Raw genomic sequence first — 16,279 nt, forward strand, 5'->3', positions numbered from 1 at the left:
CCATAGCTCATAGGTTCATCGTTTTCCAACAACATGACTTCCAAGACAGGATCACGTACTACTCTGAAGTATTACGCATCCTCGTGGTCCTACGAGGTTTGGTAGTGACTTGATCCGAAGTTTCATGATCACTATCATAAGCTTCCACTTCAATTGGTGTAGGTGCCACAGGAACAACTTCCTGTGCCCTGCTACACACTAGTTGAAGTGACGGTTCAATAACCTTATCAAGTCTCCACCATCCTCCCACTCAATTCTTTCGAGAGAAACTTTTCCTCGAGAAAGGACTCGTTTCTAGAAGCAATTACTTTTGCTTCCAGATCTGAAATAGGAGGTATACCCAACTGTTTTGGGTATTCTTATGAAGATGTATTTATCCGCTTTGGGTTCGAGCTTATCAGCCTGAAACTTGTTCACATAAGCTTCGCAGCCCCAAACTTTTAAGAAACGACAACTTAGGTTTCTCTAAACGGTGTCGTCTCAACGGAATTGCGTGGTGCCCCTTTTAAAGTGAATGCGGTTATCTCTAATGCCTAACCCATAAACGATAGTGGTAATTCGATAAGAGACATCATGGTATGCCCCATATCCAATAGGGTGCAATTATGATGTTCGGACACACCATCACACTATGGTGTTCCAGGCGGTATTAATTGTGAAACACTTTCCACAATGTCTTAATTGTGTGCCAAACTCGTAACTCAGATACTCATCTCTATGATCATATCACAGACATTTTATCCTCTTGTCACGACGATCTTCAACTTCACTCTGAAATTACTTGAACCTTTCAATAATTCAGACTTGTGTTTCATCAAGTAAATACACTCAGCATCTACTCAAATCATCTGCGAAGTAAGAACATAACGATATCCACTGCATGCCTCAGCACTCATTGGACTGCATACATCAAAATGTATTACTTCCAATAAGTTGCTCTCTTGTTCCATTTTACTGAAAACGAGGCCTTTCAGTCATCTTGCCCATGTGGTATGATTTGCATGTCTCAAGTGATTCAAAATCAAGTGAGTCCAAACAATCCATCTGCATGGAGTTTCTTCATGCATATATACCAATAGACATGGTTCGCATGTCTCAATCTTTTCAAAAACGACTGAGTCCAAAGATCCATCTACATGGAGCTTCTTCATGCGTTCTATACCAATATGACTCAAATGGCAGTGCCACAAGTATGTGGTACTATCATTACTATTTTATATCTTTTGGCACGAACATGTGTATCACTACGATCGAGATTCATTTTAGGTGCAAGACCATTGAAGGTATTATTCAAATAAACAGAGTAACCATTATTCTCCTTAAATGAATAACCGTATTGCGATAAACATAATCCAATCATGTTCAACGCAAACACCAAATCTCGATAGTAGAGGGAGCATGCGATGCTTGATCACATCAACCTTGGAAACACTTCCAACACATATCGTCATCTCACCTTTAGCTAGTCTCCATTTATTCCGCAGCTTTTATTTCGAGTTGCTAACACTTAGCAACCGAACCGGTATCTAATACCCTGGTGCTGCTAGGAGTACTAGTAAAGTACACATTCATATAATGTATATCCAATACACTTCTGTCGACCTTGCCTGCCTTCTTATCTACCAAGTATCTAGGGTAGTTCCGCTTCAGTGACCGTTCCCCTCATTACAGAAGCACTTAGTCTCGGGTTTGGGTTCAACCTTGGGATTCTTCACTAGAGCATCAACTGATTTGTTGTTTCATGAAGTATCCCTTCTTTCCTTGCCCTTCTTGAAACTAGTGGTTTTACTAACCATCAACAATTGATGCTCCTACTTGATTTCTACTTTCGCGGTGTCAAACATCACGAGTTGCTCAAGGATCATCATATCTATCCCTGGTATGTTATAGTTCATCACGAAGCTCCAGTAGCTTGGTGGCAGTGACTTTGGAGAACCATCACTATCTCATCTAGAAGATTAACTCCCACTCGATTCAAGTGATTGTAGTACTCAGACAATCTGAGCACATGCTCAACGATTGAGCTTTTCTCCCTTAGTTTGCAGGCTTAAGAAACTTGTCAGAGGTCTCATACCTCTTGACGTGGGCACTAGTCCGAAATCCCAATTTCAGTCTTCGGAACATCTCACATGTTCTGCGACGTTTCAAAAACGTCTCTGGTGCCACAATTCTAAACCGTTAGCATTACGCACTGAACTATCACGTAGTCATCAAAACGTGTATGTCAGATGTTTCATAACATCTACAGACGTCGCTGAGGCCAACACACCGAGCGGTGCATTAAGGACATAAGCCTTCTGTGCAGCAATGAGGACAATCCTCAGTTTACGGACCCAGTCCGCATAATTGCTACTACCAACTTTCAACTAAAATTTCTCTAGGAACATATCTTAAACAGTAGAACTAAAGCGTATGACATAATTTGCAAAGACCTTTTGACTATATTCATGATAATTGAGTTCATCTGATTAATGAACTCCCACTCAGATAGACATCCCTCTAGTCATCTAAGTGATACATGATCCGAGTCAAACTAGGCCGTGTCCGATCATCACGTGAGACGGACTAGTCATCATCGGTGAACATCTCCATGTTGACCGTATCTGCTATACGACTCATGTTCGACCTTTCGGTCTCTTGTGTTCCGAGGCCATGTCTGTACATGCTAGGCTCGTCAAGGCAACCTAAGTGTTTCGCATGTGTTCCGAGGCCATGTCTGTACATGCTAGGCTCGTCAACACCCGTTGTATTCGAACGATAGAATCTATCACACCCGATCATCACGTGGTGCTTCGAAACAACGAACCTTCGCAACGGTGCACAGTTAGGGGGAACACTTTCTTGAAATTATTATAAGGGATCATCTTACTTACTACCGTCGTTCTAAGCAAATAAGATGCATAACATGATAAACGTCACATGCAATCAAATAGTGACATGATATGGCCAATATCATTTTGCTCCTTTGATCTCCATCTTCGGGGCACCATGATCATCTTTGTCACCGGCATGACACCATGATCTCCATCATCATGATCTCCATCATTGTGTCTTCATGAAGTTGTCACGCCAACGATTACTTCTACTTCTATGGCTAACGCGCTTAGCAATAAAGTAAAGTAATTTACATGGCGTTATTCAATGACACGCAGGTAATACAAAAAATAAAGACAACTCCTATGGCTCCTGCCGGTTGTCAAACTCATCGACATGCAAGTCGTGATTCCTATTACAAGAATATGATCAATCTCATACATCACATTTATCATTCATCACATCTTCTGGCCATATCACATCACATAGCACATGCTGCAAAAACAAGTTAGACGTCCTCTAATTGTTGTTGCAAGTTTTTACGTGGCTTGTATAGGTTTCTAGCAAGAACGTTTCTTACCTACGCAAGACCACAACGTGATATGCCAATTTCTATTTACCCTTCATAAGGACCCTTTTCATCGAATCCGTTCCGATTAAAGTGGAAGAGACAGACACCCGCTAGCCACCTTATGCAACTAGTGCATGTCAGTCGGTGGAACCTGTCTCACGTAAGCGTACGTGTAAGGTCGGTCCGGGCCGCTTCATCCCACAATACCGCCGAAACAAGATAAGACTAGTAGCGGCAAGAAGATTTGGCAACATCTACGCCCACAACTGCTTTGTGTTCTACTCGTGCATAGAAACTACGCATAGACCTAGCTCATGATGCCACTGTTGGGGAACGTAGCAGAAATTCAAAATTTTCTACGCATCACCAAGATCAATCTATGGAGTAATCTAGCAACGAGGGGAAGGGGAGTGCATCTACATACCATTATAGATCACGATGCGGAAGCGTTGCAAGAACGCGGATGAAGGAGTTGTACTCGTAGCGATTCAGATCGCGGTTGATTCCGATCTAAGCACCGAAGAACGATGCCTCCGCGTTCAACACACATGCAGCCCGGTGACGTCTCCCACGCCTTGATCCAGCAAGGAGAGAGGGAGAGGTTGGGAAGACTCCGTCCAGCAGCAGCACGACGGCGTGGTGTTGATGGAGGAGTGTGGCAATCCTGCAGGGCTTCGCCAAGCACCGCGGGAGAGGAGGAGGAAGAGGGATAGGGCTGCGCCAAGAGAGAGAGGTTCTCGTGCGTTGGGCTGCCCCTTTGCCTCCACTATATATAGGGGGAGAGGGAGGGCTGCGCCCCACCTAGGGTTCCCTCCCTAGGGGTGGCGGCAGCACCAATCCCATCTAGGGTGGCGGCCAAGAGGGGGGAGAGGGGGGCGCCACTAGGGTGGGCCTTAAGGCCCATCTGGACCTAGGGTTTGCCCCCTCCCACTCTCCCATGCGCCTTGGGCCTTGGTGGGGGGGGGGCGCACCAGCCCACCTGGGGCTGGTCCCCTCCCACACTTGGCCCACGCAGCCTTCTGGGGCTGGTGGCCCCACTTGGTGGACCCCCGGGACCCTCCCGTGGTCCCGGTACATTACCGATAACACTCGAAACTTTTCCGGTGACCAAGACAGGACTTCCCATATATAAATCTTTACCTCTGGACCATTCCGGAACTCCTCGTGACGTCCGGGATCTCATCCGGGACTCCGAACAACATTCGGTAACCACGTACATACTTTCCCTATAACCCTAGCGTCATCGAACCTTAAGTGTGTAGACCCTACGGGTTCGGGAACCATGCAGACATGACCGAGACGTTCTCCGGTCAATAACCAACAGCGGGATTTGGATACCCATGTTGGCTCCCACATGTTCCACGATGATCTCATCGGATGAACCACGATGTCGGGGATTCAATCAATCCCGTATGCAATTCCCTTTGTCTATCGATATGTTACTTGCCCGAGATTCGATCGTCGGTATCCCGATACCTTGTTCAATCTCGTTACCGGCAAGTCTCTTTACTCGTTCCGTAACTCACATCATCCCGTGATCAACTCCTTGGTCACACTGTGCACATTATGATGATGTCCTACCGAGTGGGCCTAGAGATACCTCTCCGTTTACACGGAGTGACAAATCCCAGTCTCGATTCGTGCCAACCCAATAGACACTTTCGGAGATACTTGTAGTGCACCTTTATAGCCACCCAGTTACGTTGTGACGTTTGGTACACCCAAAGCATTCCTACGGTATCCGGGAGTTGCACAATCTCATGGTCTAAGGAAATGATACTTGACATTAGAAAAGCTCTGAGCAAACGAACTACACGATCTTGTGTTAGGCTTAGGATTGGGTCTTGTCCATCACATCATTCTCCTAATGATGTGATCCCGTTATCAACGACATCCAATGTCCATGGTCAGGAAACCGTAACCATCTATTGATCAACGAGCTAGTCAACTAGAGGCTTACTAGGGACATGCTGTTGTCTATGTATCCACACATGTATCTGAGTTTCCTATCAATACAATTCTAGCATGGATAATAAACGATTATCATGAACAAGGAAATATAATAATAACCTATTTATTATTGCCTCTAGGGCATATTTCCAACAGCTCTCCTCCTTTTCTTCAACCTCCTCTACTTCCATCTTTGGTTTCTTTGCTAGTTCTGTATCTTCATCAATTTCCATCATAATTTATCTTCTTCTATTTTGTCGTACTTAATTGGTTTTGCTGGTTTCTTTCCTTCCTCTTGATTCGCTTGAAGGTACCTCTCTTTATGCCTTTTCCTGACTCCATAAATGTATTTCCTTCTTTGTTCTGCTCCAATATAACCTTTATTGGCCCTTGAAAACCATGTTTTGCTTTTGTGATAGTGTCATTCTTCTCTTCAGCCTTACTTGATTCTCTTTTAGTTTTTTGCACCTTTCCAATGGGGTCTTGTATCACTATTCTGCTGAGATCCAGTCTTTTCCCCTCCCCTACTGCCTGATCCTCGCACTTTTAATTTGAGAGGACTTTCACTTCATTCCCATCACTCCTTCTTGGTCCTCTCTCATCATCTCCGCTTGGTATATTTCTTCGCCAGGACGATCCATCGCTTCCATGTTTGCTCCCCTTGTGACTGCACTATTGATTGGCCAGAATTTTCATTTATCACTTGAACCCCTACTTATTTCTTCGCTTGAGCTCCCCTCGTACAGATTTGCATGCTGCCATGGTCAAAATTGTCTAGACCTCGTTCTTCTAGATCTAGTTGGGCATGACTTTTCAGTATGTCCAATAATTCCAGAACTATAGCAGAAGTCGGGAGGATACTCGTATGTGAAGGAGACAATCTTTTCCTCCCTTTCTTTCTTTTTCTTATTTCTTTCGCCTCATCATCCCCCAAAAACCATTTGATCTTCCTGCTCTTGTTCTGCCTCATCCTCAATGAAGGTTGTTATAAATCTCATAATTGGGACAGTGATATCTAATCTCACTTTGATCCACATAAATGCGCCCATTGAATCACCATTAACGTCTAGGTCTACAACAATAACATCTCCAATTTGTTCACCTACTAAGTGTCCTGTCTCTTTGCTCATCATTCCCATTTGGGATGCCATAAGCTCTAACCCAGGTATGTATGGTCTTGAATTCATATTCATCTATGGTTCGAATTGGCACAAAATCTTCCATCACCAATAGGTCATTGTTAAATCTCCATGGTCCAGCATCTAGTGCCTTTTCCTTATCAGCCTTTTGTTGGAAGATAAATAGAAACCTATTCCTGCCCAAATATTTACAATCCACCCCACAATGGGCTCCAGAGTCCCCTACAGTTCTTCCCAGATGTTCAACCCTAGCAGGTCTCTCTGCAATAAGCTTGCCTACTGCCTGAAGCTTTCTCACCAGTGAGGAGCATGCTTGTTTCCTACCAATCCTGATCCCCTTCTTTTCCGCTTCAGAGAGTTGCAGGTTCTTCCCTTCACTCCTTCAAGGTATGTGGTCCTCAGGTCCCCCATTGCAGCTGATAGATGCTAGGTCAGCCGCTCCACCGCAGCCCCCTTCATGCCTCCAAATCTGGCGCCGCCACACACCACAACATGCTCCCAAAATCCTCTCTTTTCCTCACCAGGTTGTTCTAAATCGGATCTGGATGGGGCTCTCACACTTGCTGGGGGAGGACTGGAATCTATGCACGAGATGGTGTGAAGGAGAATCAGGGCGATTTTGTGTTTGTTTCGTGGAAAACGAATGGGGATTGAGCGGCAAGGGTTACCGACAGGGACACGCACTGAGTCGCCACACTGTCGCCAGAAGCAGCAAGAAACACCGTCACACGTGTAGGGGGAAATGAAGTTGTGAAGCTTGAAGATTGATGAAGTCATAAGACGCCTTGTTATACCGTGTGTATTTTGCTTTTATTTGTTCTATGAAATGATACGTAGAAAAATGACAAAGTCTGAGGTCTTTTCCGTAATTCGGTCCAGCAGAGCAGAGCAGAGCAGCTTAAAGAAACGCGAGACGGTGGATAGGATAAGGCGAGCCATTAGGCGCGTGAGACGGCGAACCCCAGCGACCAGCAGCGCAGCGCAAGTGAGCCATGCTAGCCTCGCCGGCGCTCGCCGGCGCCACCCACTCCTTCCCGGCCTTCGTGTCGGGCAGCCGCGGCATCCACCTCCCGTCCGTGTCCGCGCCCTCGCACTCGCCGGCGCGGCGGGCCGCCCTGGTCGTCCTCGCCAAGGCCAAGGTGTCCACGCCCAATGCCGACCGCATCGCCCGCCACGACCGCCTCCGCAAGAAGGTACTACCAGTGAACCTCCGGCACGAAGATTGGGCTTCGTTGTTTTCTTGTCTCTTTGCCAATGCGCGGCGATTTGTTTGATTGCAAGTATGGCGCGCCTGCTCTCTCTATGGAGTTGATAGGGCAATGCCATGCCGTTGAAGCGTTTGAGGAAATGTCTTTAGTTTGTTTCGGCAGTAGCTTCTTTAGTTGCTGAACGTCTGCAGTATGTCCGATTGGCCACTTGAGCTCCTGTTGATGCATCTAGTTAGTTTTACAGAGAAGTATTTGTACCAATGGCTGCCACTGGATACAAGCAGAGTCAAGGGATTGCAATGTAGCGAGCGCATCTATAAAAGGGCATGCCACTTGTATCTAATCCCATGCCAGCTCAGATTCTGGGTGAGATTGGTGATGTAGAAGAGAGATGGTTAACTTCTATGTTGCACTAGATGCAAGCTTAGGCACACATATCAAGTATTTGACACAAAAATATATGCATCGGAAAACTTTGCACACGAACCAATTTAGAAGGATGGTTCAAAGGGTGACGAATGGTGTGATGTTTACACTGTACAAGCTTATGTTATTGTCAATGGAATCAGGACTTACATGGTCATTACACATTTTTCCTTTCAGGTTAGCGGCACCACAGAGAGGCCAAGACTCAGCGTTTTCCGCTCAAACAAGCATTTGTATGCTCAGGTGATCGACGATACAAAGTCGTGCACTCTGGCTTCAGCCTCAACAATGCACAAAGCTCTTTCAAAGGAGCTTGAGTACTCTGCTGGGCCAACAACTGTAAGTTGGTTTTGAGTTGTCATACCTTTTCATTTCATATTAAGCTAACATGGTCGCATAATATTTATCAACTTGTTTTGTGATCCTGCGCTCCCTTGCGTATATAAATGAAACTGTACAGTACTGTATACCATTTATTTTAACTGGCAGCACCTTTAGAAAAGAAATTTGTTCCAGTAAGGAATTACTGTCAAACTGGCTGTCTATTATACTTCCTATGTCATTTTTGTTTATAATAGAATTATCACCATGAGTCAAAGAAAATTCCATCCAATAATATGACTAAACCCAGGTTTGGTTAAACAATAAGAGATTTTGAGTGGTGGATCAACAAAGCGCCTCTCTCTGTTTCCCTAGTTATATGTGGGTAATGCGACTCTGGTTCATAAATAGAAGTTTGCCGTGGATGGTTCATGATTGTCCAATTGCTGGCATTGCGATGTTTTTCAATCAATCTAACAGCCATTCATCCACCAAGTCGAAGCCTACACTAGGTGAGATGATTGGACCCGTATTGGCAGGGAAGTAGCTTCTAGTTAGGCTATTGGAACTCTGATAATCCGAGGGAACATTGTAGTACTAACGAATCTCCGAAGAAAACTTACAGATGTCTGTGCTTTGCACTGAGGAAATAAAAGATGATTATAACCTGTGTGGTTGCTTTTGATGATTTTAGACATCTAGCTTTCCGATGATACACATGTTTTTGTGGGTTGTAGTCATAACATCTATGCTCTACAAGCCAATAAAGGCCCATGATGCTTTCTGGACAGTTGTTTTTACTGGTCTGTTGCAATATAGACAAAGATTAAAAAAAAACTTGCATCTGTAGTTGTTTCTTAATGAAAGGCTTATGCTTAGTTTCTGATGGGAGTTCAATGTTGTGGTGCTTGGTTTCCAGGAAGTGGCACAAAAGATTGGTGAAGTGATTGCCAAGTCCTGCTTGGAGAAAGGAATCACCAAAGTGGTCTTTGACCGAGGGGGTTTCCTCTACCATGGCCGCATCAAAGCTCTAGCCGATGCTGCTAGAGAGAACGGGCTTGAGTTCTGAATTTTCTGTTGATATTTTCAGGATCGCATGTAATATTCTCTTTTCTTTCCCGTTTATTGAACGAAGTTCTTTCTGTAGTCATTTGGGTTGTTCTGCAGACATGGCCCCTCCCCTCTTTAATGTTATCTGATCTTTGTATCAACATTGAATCAGCCTTGCAAATGGAAGATTCATTTTCTGTCTATTTCTGACACTTTGGTTTCTGCCCATGCGACCTTGCAAACCAGCACTTGGAAATGGAGTATTCAGTCTGCGAGCTTGGGCAAAATAACTAGGGATACTTTAGCAGCTTCCATGCTTTAGTACTACTAGTAGGAGTAGATAACAGATACAGATGAGATGTCTATAAGCCTCTTTGTTATTGGCATGTCAAATCCTGATTACAGAATTAATAAGCACTACACAGTAATGCATCTCTGCTTGTTTCCTGAAACTAGATATATACATGGTGTACTCTGTCCGTGAATAAGTGTACTTCTATATTCAGTTCTAAGTCAAAAATTTAAAATTTTGACCAACTTTATAGAAAATAGAAGTAGCATATATGACATCAAATTGGTATACTGTGAAAGTACATTTCAAAACGAATCTAGTGATACTACTTTAATGCCATAAATGCTGCTACTTTTTCCTATAAATGCTGCTACTTTAATGCCATAAATGAAGATAACATCAATCCGCACCGTCCTCTTGGTCCCTGTCAATCATATCTGTGCATCATCTGCAGCAAATAGATACGAGTCGGGAGGAATTGCAAAAGGTGCCACATGTATTATCTAGATTAAAAAAATTAAGTAATCAGTAAATTGAGGAATGGGGCAAATGATCAACAAATCCAAGTAAACTGGGGGCTAATCATGTAATCCTAACTAAAAGGGAGCAAATGATCAAGTCCCCAAATAATGCGGGGCAAATGATCAAATCTCCTGACACCAAAAGGCAATATGCACCGACAATGGCTCGAAACACACCCTTCTGAAATGAGCATCAAGCCAAGTTTTAGCAAGGTTCATCTCCAACAATTAAAAGCACATCTTAGATATACATAGCTTACATAGTTGCCTTCTTATGAACAATCTCGGAATCAACATCTCCATCTAAGAAGGATTTCTTCATGTGTTTCTTTCCCTATTCTCATCATCATGGTCAGCCTCAAAATCATCTTCTGAATCATACACATGCGTACTCTTGCTACAACTTGTGCTGTTGTCATTCCCTCTTTCCTTCTGTACGCTTTTTACCACCCTTGAAAGCCTTCCTGTCGTTCTGAACATGAATGTCCAGTGCACTCTTCAGAATCCATCCTTCGCAGGTACAAGCTCCCCAGACTCCGGATCATTGTCTACTTGAGAACTCTTCTTCTGTCCAACCTCAGCATCTAGCCCAAGAGCAGCCCTCAGCGTCTCGAGCTTCTTCTCCTTGCGTGCTGCGACATGGTGGCTCTGCGTGCTCGTGAACCTGAGAAGAGTTTACCTTCTTGTCAGAAAGCATTCCCAATCTACCAACAGAAGATACAACACCCATGAACTGTAAAATAACAATACAGGAAACCAACATTGTGCTTGACTAGGAACAGCATAAAGCTATAAATTGTGATACTGAACCAAATCTTCAGGAGCCAATTCTGTTTTTGTTTTTAGTGGAAGCTAATTCTGTTTCCAATGTGAATATCCTCTAGCACTGCATGAAGAAATCAGATTAAAAACTTGCACATGAACGTATAACGTATTGTCAAATAATCTGCCACTAGCCTCCTTCTCAGATTACAGAAAAAAACATGAGCACTTAGATCGATACCCTTCCACCGGACGCGGCGCGGCAGTCTGCAGCTCGGCCTCCTTGCGCGCCTCCTCGACGCGCTCCTCGATCTCGCCTTCCGTGTAACCCAGCTCCTCGAGGGTGTCCCTCAGCTCGACCAGCCGCAGCTCCACCTGCCGCCTCCGGTCGTGCTCCAGGATCTCCTTGTTCAGCTTCCTCATCCCGGCGGCGCCGTCGTCGTGGCTGTGGGCCTTGGGCGGCGGGCCGCCGGTCCGGGGCTGGATGAAGAACTTGTTGGTCTGGACGTGCCCATTCGTGCCGGACCCGCGCGCCGTCTGCAGCCCGATGCCGTTGTACATGGCGGCGACGGTGGTTCGGCGGTTCAGGCGAAACCCTATGCTTCGAGCGAGTTGGGCTCGATCCCAACTGTAAGACGACGGGACGAGGCGAGAAGAGGAGTGGGCCTGATTTTATTTTTACCCAGACGAGTTCGAGACGGTGTCTGATTCGGATGGGCCTAAAGAAAAAGATTCGGGTGGGCCCTGTACGTGTGTGTGTACAAAGGATTCTACTAAATCAAAACAAATCTCGGATTTTAAATGTTCCGAGATCTTAGACCCGGCAATTCTCGAAGCTTTGGCTTGTCGTGAAGCCCTATCTCTTGCCTTGAATCTCCCCCTCTCACATGTGATCATAGTCTTGGAATGCAAGGGTGTGGTGGATGACTTGAAGGAAGGCAAGAGAGGCAAATATGCAAGCATTATCAAGAAGATTATAGTAACATCAAGGCAATTTGAGAGATGCTCCTTCATCTTCGAAGGACGTGGCACCAATATTGAGGCACATAGTCTCGCTAAGCACGCTCTAGGACTTTTGGTTGGACGTCATATGTGGCTCCTTAATACTCCGGACATAAATTGTATCCCCATGAACCTTGTTTATGATCATTAATGAAGAGTGTAGTTAGAATTAAAAATATACTCCCTCCGTCCCATAATATAAGAACGTTTTTCAAGTTAACATAGCTTGAAAATCGTGCTTATATTACGGGACGGAGGGAGTACTAAATAAAAACAAATCCCCCTAAGAAAACTAAATAAAAACAATTTTCTCAAGAAAAATAAATAAAAATAATCGTGTCTAAAAAATAAATAAAAAACTAAAACAAAAACTAAATAAAACAATTCTCTCAAAAAAGCAATAAAAACAAATTACGCTAAAAAATATACCATTGTCTTGTTGTTTTTCTTGTTTCAGAAGGTATTTTCAGATATTTTAAAGGATTTCAAGTTGGGTACATTTCTTACTCAAAAAATAATAATTGGCACTCCCTCCAATCCATATTACTTGTCGCTTAAATGGATGTATCTAGCACTGAAATACGTCTAGATACACCCATTTCAGCTACAAGTGATATGTATCAGAAACGTCTTGTAACGCCCGGATAATCAAGCTACAATAATCCCCTACTAATGATGCCCAGTCATCACTGTTACGGTTGCTAATCTCACTTTAATTCAAAACCAATTCAAATTCAATTTTAAAATAAAGTCAAATAAATTATTTCTCCAAACAGTAAAACAAAAATGTTCACTGGGTTGCAAATATTCACTAACTAAATGTCATGAGTGATTCAACATCATTTGAGATATCTAATTTCCCCTGGGAATTAAAGCAGTTCCAAATCAGCATTTTTAATGCTTTTCCATTTGTGAAAAATCCAAATCAATTCAAGCTCCTCCCAAACTTTTTGTGGCAGGTGCCAAATATTGTAAAATGTATTTATTTGGCCAAGTCCCACATTTTACAGAACTCCTTTTGGCAGCTCAAATATTGCATAGCATTTTTTCCTGTAAAAAGAAAAGAGCAAAAGCAAGGAAAAAGGAAAAGAGAGAAGCCACCCCACCCCTTTGCCACACCGGGCTTTAGCCCACCCTAACAAGCCGGCCCACCTTCCCCGCGTGGTCGATCCCCTCCCTCACTGCTCCTCCGACCGGGGCGCGTCCCCGCCGGATTGAGCGCGCCGCCCCATACTGCCACGTCGCCGACAAAGGGATAAGGGCAGCCCCGACGCCTCGGACTCTCTCCCCACTCAACTGCCCTCCGCCCAGATCCATTCGCCCCCTCTCCTCGCAGCCCCCCTCTCAGATCCCCTTCCTCTGGCCTCTCCCTCTCGCTCGGGTGCCCGCCCAACATAGCCGTCGCCGCCGCCCTTCGTCGTCTCCGCGGCCACCGTGCCTCCCACGCGGCCTGGCCGAGCTCGTCGGCACCACCGTGGACCGCCACGACCTCTAGTGCCGCTGGTTGGAGCCGGGAAGCTCCGCATCGAGCAGATCGAGCCGCCCCCTCTCTTCTCGGGCTCCGGCGATCTTCTCCGTCTCCGGTGACATCTGCTGCTCCTAAACTGTCACCGGCATTTTGTTGCCACTCGGTGAGCCTCCGCGTTGCTTCCTTCCCTCTCTTTCACGCTCTAGCGCGCTCGGTCGCCATCCCTGCGAAGCTTAGCTCGCCGCCGCCCCGCTCCGTCGCCGTAGTGGCTACCGCTGCCGCAGCCCGCGCCCGAGGCCACCATCGTGCTCCTGGTGCTCCCAGGAGCACAACGCACACACGCACACCCCCTCACGTACCCCCTAGCGCCGCCCCACGAATCACGATGCCGGCCGCCGCTCGCGAGCTCGCCTCCGTCGCCATAGTGCCCCTCGGCGGCCGACACCACCACCAGTCGTCGCTGCTCGACTCGCGTGTCTGAACGCACGATCGCACGCGCTCTCTGGTGCCCCGTAGCACCATCCTCATCGTCGCCCGAGCGCGACCGCCGCCCTCGTCGCTCGTCGGCGCCGCTCCGGCCAACTCCGGCGACGCCACCGCCCCTAGTTAACGCGCCTTCGTGCGCTCGTTCGAACGCACCAAGTCCCGCGCCAAAGGACCCCCTGTGCGCGATTTCCGGCGAAGTCCGCGCGAGCCACGCCGGCGTCGCGTCTCCGGTCGTCGCCGACGTGGCCTCACAAGTGGGCCCCCTGTGACATTGCCGCTTGAAGGAAATATGCCCTAGAGGCAATAATAAAGTTATTATTTATTTCCTTATATCATGATAAATGTTTATTATTCATGCTAGAATTGTATTAACCGGAAACATAATACTTGTGTGAATACATAGACAAACCGAGTGTCACTAGTATGCCTCTACTTGACTAGCTCGTTAATCAAAGATGATTATGTTTCCTAGCCATGGACATGAGTTGTCATTTGATTAACGGGATCACATCATTAGGAGAATGATGTGATTGACTTGATCCATTCCGTTAGCTTAGCACTTGATCGTTTAGTATTATGCTATTGCTTTCTTCATGACTTATACATGTTCCTATGACTATGAGATTATGCAACTCCCGTTTACCGGAGGAACACTTTGTGTGCTACCAAACGTCACAACGTAACTGGGTGATTATAAAGGTGCTCTACAGGTCTCTCCGAAGGTACTTGTTGGGTTGGCGTATTTCGAGATTAGGATTTGTCACTCCGATTGTCGGAGAGGTATCTCTGGGCCCTCTCGGTAATGCACATCACTATAAGCCTTGCAAGTATTGTGACTAATGAGTTAGTTGCGAGATGATGTATTATGGAACGAGTAAAGGGACTTGCCAGTAACGAGATTGAACTAGGTATTCAGATACCGACGATCAAATCTTGGGCAAGTAACATACCGATGACAAAGGGAACAACGTATGTTGTTATGCAGTTTGACCGATAAAGATCTTCGTAGAATATGTAGGAGCCAATATGAGCATCCAGGTTCCGCTATTGGTTATTGACCGGAGACATGTCTCGGTCATGTCTACATAGTTCTCGAACCCGTAGGGTCCGCACGCTTAAAGTTTGATGACGGTTATATTATGAGTTTATGTGTTTTGATGTACCGAAGATAGTTCGGAGTCCCGGATGTGATCACGGACATGACGAGGAGTCTCGAAATGGTCGATACGTAAAGATCGATATATTGGACGACTATATTTGGATACCGGAATGGTTCCGGGTGAGATCGGGATAATACCGGAGCACCGAGAGGTTATCGGAACCCCCCGGGAGGTATATGGGCCTTAATGGGCTTTAGTGGAAAGGAGGGGAAAGGAGAAAGGGAGGGGGCGCCCCCCCCCAAGCCCAATCCGAATTGGGAGGGGGGCCGGCCCCCCTTTCCTTCCTCCCTCCTTCCTCTTCATTCCCTCTCCCTCTCCAAATAGGAAAAGGAGGAGACCTACTCCCGGTGGGAGTAGGACTCCCCCCTTGGGCGCGCCTCCTCCCCTTGGCCGGCCCTCTCCTTCCCCCTTTATATACGGAGGAGAGGGGCACCCCATAGACACAACAATTGATCTCTTGGATCTTTTAGCCATGTGCGGTGCCCCTCTCCACCATAGTCCACCTCGATAATATCGTAGCGGTGCTTAGGCGAAGCCCTGCGTTGGTAGCAACACCGTCGTGCTGACGGAACTCTCCCTCAAAGCTCGGCTGGATCGGAGTTCGAGGGACGTCATCGAGTTGAACGTGTGCAGAACTCGGAGGTGTCGTGCCTTCGGTACTTGATCGGTCGGATCGTGAAGACGTACGACTACATCAACCGTGTTGTGCTAACGCTTCCGCTTTCGGTCTACGAGGGTACGTGGACACACTCTCCCCGCTCGTTGCTATGCATCCCCATGATCTTGCGTGTGCGTAGGAATTTTTTTGAAATTACTATGTTTCCCAACACCGCTGGGCCCCACGGGCCCCTGTTGACCCTGTTGACTGGGTCAACTGCTGACTGGGCACTCTGACCCACTGACATGTGGGCCCCACTAGCTTAAATGTTTTTATAAATAAATAAAATTGCTAATCAAAATCTGTTATTTAATTAGTAGTTAGTTAGTCACTGACACTTGGGGCTCACCCCTCTAATTAGTCTGTTAGATTAGTTTAACCCACTGTTTAACCCAGAGAGGCTGACAGGTGGGCCCCACCTGTCAATTTGACCAGTCAGCAGGTCAGCCGA

At 46.1% G+C, this 16,279-nt stretch overlaps 2 protein-coding genes across 2 annotated transcripts; one reads left to right on the top strand and one right to left on the bottom strand.

Annotated features, from left to right (window-relative positions):
* Positions 1–5,886: 5,886 nt before the first annotated feature.
* LOC109751748 (large ribosomal subunit protein uL18c) lies at positions 5,887–9,682 on the top strand. The gene is made up of 4 exons (XM_020310632.4): positions 5,887–7,269; positions 7,357–7,667; positions 8,286–8,447; positions 9,349–9,682. The coding sequence occupies exons 2-4, from the start codon at positions 7,467–7,469 to the stop codon at positions 9,496–9,498; spliced, it is 513 nt and encodes a 170-aa protein (XP_020166221.1). The 5' UTR covers positions 5,887–7,269; positions 7,357–7,466; the 3' UTR covers positions 9,499–9,682.
* An 830-nt stretch (positions 9,683–10,512) lies between these two features.
* On the bottom strand, positions 10,513–11,677 carry LOC109751744 (pre-mRNA-splicing factor CWC21). The gene is made up of 2 exons (XM_020310627.4): positions 11,296–11,677; positions 10,513–10,956 (listed from the first exon to the last, which is right to left on the bottom strand). The coding sequence occupies exons 1-2, from the start codon at positions 11,613–11,615 to the stop codon at positions 10,791–10,793; spliced, it is 486 nt and encodes a 161-aa protein (XP_020166216.1). The 5' UTR covers positions 11,616–11,677; the 3' UTR covers positions 10,513–10,790.
* Positions 11,678–16,279: the final 4,602 nt, after the last annotated feature.

This window comes from Aegilops tauschii, chromosome 5, assembly GCF_002575655.3.
Source record: "Aegilops tauschii subsp. strangulata cultivar AL8/78 chromosome 5, Aet v6.0, whole genome shotgun sequence".
Taxonomy (NCBI): Eukaryota; Viridiplantae; Streptophyta; class Magnoliopsida; order Poales; family Poaceae; genus Aegilops; species Aegilops tauschii.

Bases quoted from the DNA above. Each gene is read 5' to 3' on its own strand.
- LOC109751748 (XM_020310632.4), top strand. From the start codon at position 7,467: ATGCTAGCCTCGCCGGCGCTCGCCGGCGCCACCCACTCCTTCCCGGCC. The intron at 7,668-8,285 runs GTACTACCAGTG...TTTTCCTTTCAG, and splicing joins ACGACCGCCTCCGCAAGAAG to GTTAGCGGCACCACAGAGAG. The intron at 8,448-9,348 runs GTAAGTTGGTTT...CTTGGTTTCCAG, and splicing joins ACTCTGCTGGGCCAACAACT to GAAGTGGCACAAAAGATTGG.
- LOC109751744 (XM_020310627.4), bottom strand. From the start codon at position 11,615: ATGTACAACGGCATCGGGCTGCAGACGGCGCGCGGGTCCGGCACGAAT. The intron at 10,957-11,295 runs GTATCGATCTAA...AACTCTTCTCAG, and splicing joins GCGCCGCGTCCGGTGGAAGG to GTTCACGAGCACGCAGAGCC.